The sequence below is a fragment of the Pecten maximus genome, chromosome 1, assembly GCF_902652985.1.
Source record: "Pecten maximus chromosome 1, xPecMax1.1, whole genome shotgun sequence".
Taxonomy (NCBI): Eukaryota; Metazoa; Mollusca; class Bivalvia; order Pectinida; family Pectinidae; genus Pecten; species Pecten maximus.
This window is the reverse complement of record NC_047015.1, coordinates 25,168,250-25,171,622: the sequence shown is the minus strand read 5'-3', so window position 1 is coordinate 25,171,622 and position 3,373 is coordinate 25,168,250. Positions and strand designations below refer to the sequence as shown.

General features: G+C 40.3%; 1 protein-coding gene across 1 annotated transcript; it reads right to left on the bottom strand.

The window, feature by feature from the left end:
• Positions 1 to 933: 933 nt before the first annotated feature.
• LOC117335867 lies at positions 934 to 2,976 on the bottom strand. Its single transcript, XM_033896155.1, has one exon. It carries the CDS (start codon positions 2,974 to 2,976, stop codon positions 934 to 936), a length of 2,043 nt encoding a protein of 680 aa, XP_033752046.1.
• Between the last annotated feature and the right edge of the window lie 397 nt (positions 2,977 to 3,373).

Genomic DNA, 3,373 nt, shown 5'->3' with positions numbered 1-3,373 from the left:
ATAAAACTGCTCGGTAACGTTTTTAACAAAGAGTTTCCACTGCCTTGAGTTGCATGTCAAAGATGAAAGAACGAATTCAAGGAAGAATGAGTGTATTCCAAATCGTATCATGGTGTCTGATATGTCCCGAATAAAACTGGTTCTACAAAGAGGGTTCTTTCCAAATATAAAGTTACACACCCGGATAAGGAATAAAGTTTTCCAAACGAAATCAGTGCTAGCATTGCACACCTTATTCCAAAAGAATAATTTACGTTTCTCGACTTCGCACCAAACATCGGGAAGTCCAAGCGCTCTTGTTGTTATTGCAGAAGATGAAGTTTTTTCGAAACCCTGACACCTTCTAGCTGCATACCTCTGTGTTCGCTCGAGCTCTTTGCTAGATGATTTAGTTGGATCTGCCCATAGCTCACATCCATACAATATAGTTGGAAGGACAACTGATTTGATGATCCGTACACTTTTTAAAGGATTCATTCCGTTTTGATGTATGCCGACACTAATAAGACTATTAACAGCTTTACGACCTTTCTTGCACGAACTCGCGATTTGCAAATCGGGTTTAAGGTTATGGCATAAAGTTATTCCTGCGTACACTTTTGACGTTACCCATCCAATTGCGGTATTTCCTAAGGAACACGATGTCGTAGGCTCACTTTGCGGTCGTTTCCGGTTTGAAAACTGCATAAGTGACGACTTTGTTGAATTATAATTAAGTCTCCATAGCTTTGCATAGTCATGAACAATGTCTAGTTGCATCTGTAGACTTTTTATCGACGCAGCTAGAAGTAATGTGTCATCTGCTAGGAAGACACACGGAATATGGACACTTTGCACATATAACCCAAGGCCTGAATCTTCCAATCTAACCGCCAAATCGTCAATCATAACCAGGAAGAGCCAAGCAGAGAGCGTGCGTCCTTGACCGACCCCTTACTCTATAGGGTACGCATCGCTCGTTTTCCCGTCGTAAAGAACGCACGCAGTCACATCAGCAAACGAATTATGCAGAATCCGCCAGAATTTACCATTTATGCCTAATCGATATACCTTCACGAGTAATCCATTTATCCAAACACTGTTGAATGCTTTTGCGTTGTCCAGAAACGCGGCGAAAACTTTTGAATTGCGCTCCAAAAAATGGCAGATTGATTCTTTTGCAGTGAATGCAGCGGTGATACTGCCACATTGAGGTCTAAATCCCTGTTGTAGCTTGTGTGGGAATCCAACTTTTAAACAGTATTTTGAAATTCGCTGATACATGATTTTTTCAAATATTTTTTGCAGTACAGGAGTCAACGTAATGTCTCTGTAATTATGCATGTCCAGACGATCTTTCTTTCCACCTTTGAATAGTGTAATGACGATTCCCTTCTTGAAGTGTTTAGGATAATCCTCCAGATCAATAATAATGTTAAACAAAATGACTAGGACTTTCTTCAGCACAGTTCCTCCATAACGAATATGTTCCACAATAATGCTATCATGACCACCTGCTTTCCCATTTTTCATATCGCCAATTGCTTTTGTTAATTCATCAAACCGAATGTTTTTCTTGCATATAGTGTTCTGGTTATTAAAACTGTTCATGTACATTTGTCCGATGTTACGCTGTACTTCCTCTTTGAAATCAGCATCAAAATGTGGTTGCGTACCCGGTTTCGCCAGGTTTTTATAGTGTTCAGCCCATGCTTTCCTGTTAGTATCCGAATCGCGACTGATCTCATTTTCGATACGCAGTTCATTTGACGCAAATTTGTGGCATTTCTTTTTCCTGACCGCCTTGTAGAATGTTCCAATATCTATTTCGGCTGCCTCTTGTAGTTCCTCCATCTGTTTTTCCTCATATGTTTTCCGCGCTTCGTCCAATGATTTTCTAAATTCGCGCTTTGACTCTTTATATACTTTGTACGATTCATAGTTATGTCCTCTTGGACGTCCTTCTTTCAACCAATTTGCACGACGTTGCCGCATAGCATTATGTAATTCCTTAACATGCCCGTAATTCCAATAAGGTTTAAGAAATGGGCGGTATCTCTTTATTGGTAGGTTTGCGTTAGCAGCCTCCCGTATCGTAGCTACAATATACTTAACAGTGCTTTCCAGCTGATCAAAATTGATACTGGAATCACGAAGATTTAGCAGATGTCTCAATCTCTCGTCTAACTGTGCCACATATTTAGTTTTCTCTTCAAATGTAGCCCTTTTCCAGTTAACTGTCCGAGGGGCGTTTGTATGCGTTCTAGTAACACATAATTCCGCTTCATAATCAATGGTAACAGGTAGGTGGTCGGATACGTTGAGGAAGTGATCATCATGTGTTTCACAAGATGCCACCAAATCACACTTACTGCTTTCAACCAAAATATGGTCAATAAGAGAATGGTGTTCCCCGTCGTATGATACAAACGTAAAGTCACATCCTAAAGACCAGTCTTGTGAGTTCGCAGATAAAAGTTGTTTCTCATGGATGAAGTTTTCAAGTATTAATCCCCTTTCATTGGCACGCTCATGATTTTTTTCGCCGAATTTCTTTGAAATATGCGCGTTCAAATCTCCAAGTATAATAATTTGCCCTTGTTCACTATAACGATCAAACAAATCAGACACGCATTCAAGAGCTTCCTGATATTCATACAATGGGCGGTTCGTAGAAGGTAAAAGGGCTCCAATGACATACAGGAATGATTTATCATGTAGCTGTACAGCTACTACTATCACGCGATCACTACCTTCACTAAGAAGTGGCGTTACTTTTAGATGATTCCTCCACAGAACTGCTATACCTCCACAACCACGAAAATGCGATCTTTGTTCAATATCAATTGGTATGCGATTATCAGATCTTCCAAACGACCTGAAGTTACTGTCAATACTTTCCAAGAAGTTTAATTGCTCAGGAGGCAACCAGTGTTCGGTAACAACGGCTATGTCTACATTTCGAAGAATTTCGGACAAGAGAGGTGTCCCATACATCACACCTCTTGTATTCCATGTAAGTAGCTTCACAAGCAAAAAGGAACATAGCGAATATAGCAGTTGTACGTATCCTGTATTTACATCCATCAATATTTTTGTGGTTCGAATCTATTCTTACGATCTTCCCACTCACGGATGAGTACATTTTCAGGCCAAAAGTTGGGATCTGTCGCTGACGCATACAATGTAGTCTTTTTCAAGAATATTCAGTTTCGCCGTGTACGTGGGGTGTTCTATGTCGTTCCAATATTTCAGAATACGCATGAATGTTACTTTGACACCTCTGTTTGCCGCGTAGGAAACAACCGAATTGATTACATCCTCCTCTGGTGCGTCTGCTGTAATTCGCGACATGATCATTCTTTTTATTCTAGGTTTACGTTTCACACCACGA

What these genes read in the sequence shown, in the direction of transcription:
- LOC117335867 (XM_033896155.1), bottom strand. Translation starts at nt 2,976, where the DNA reads ATGTATGGGACACCTCTCTTGTCCGAAATTCTTCGAAATGTAGACATA.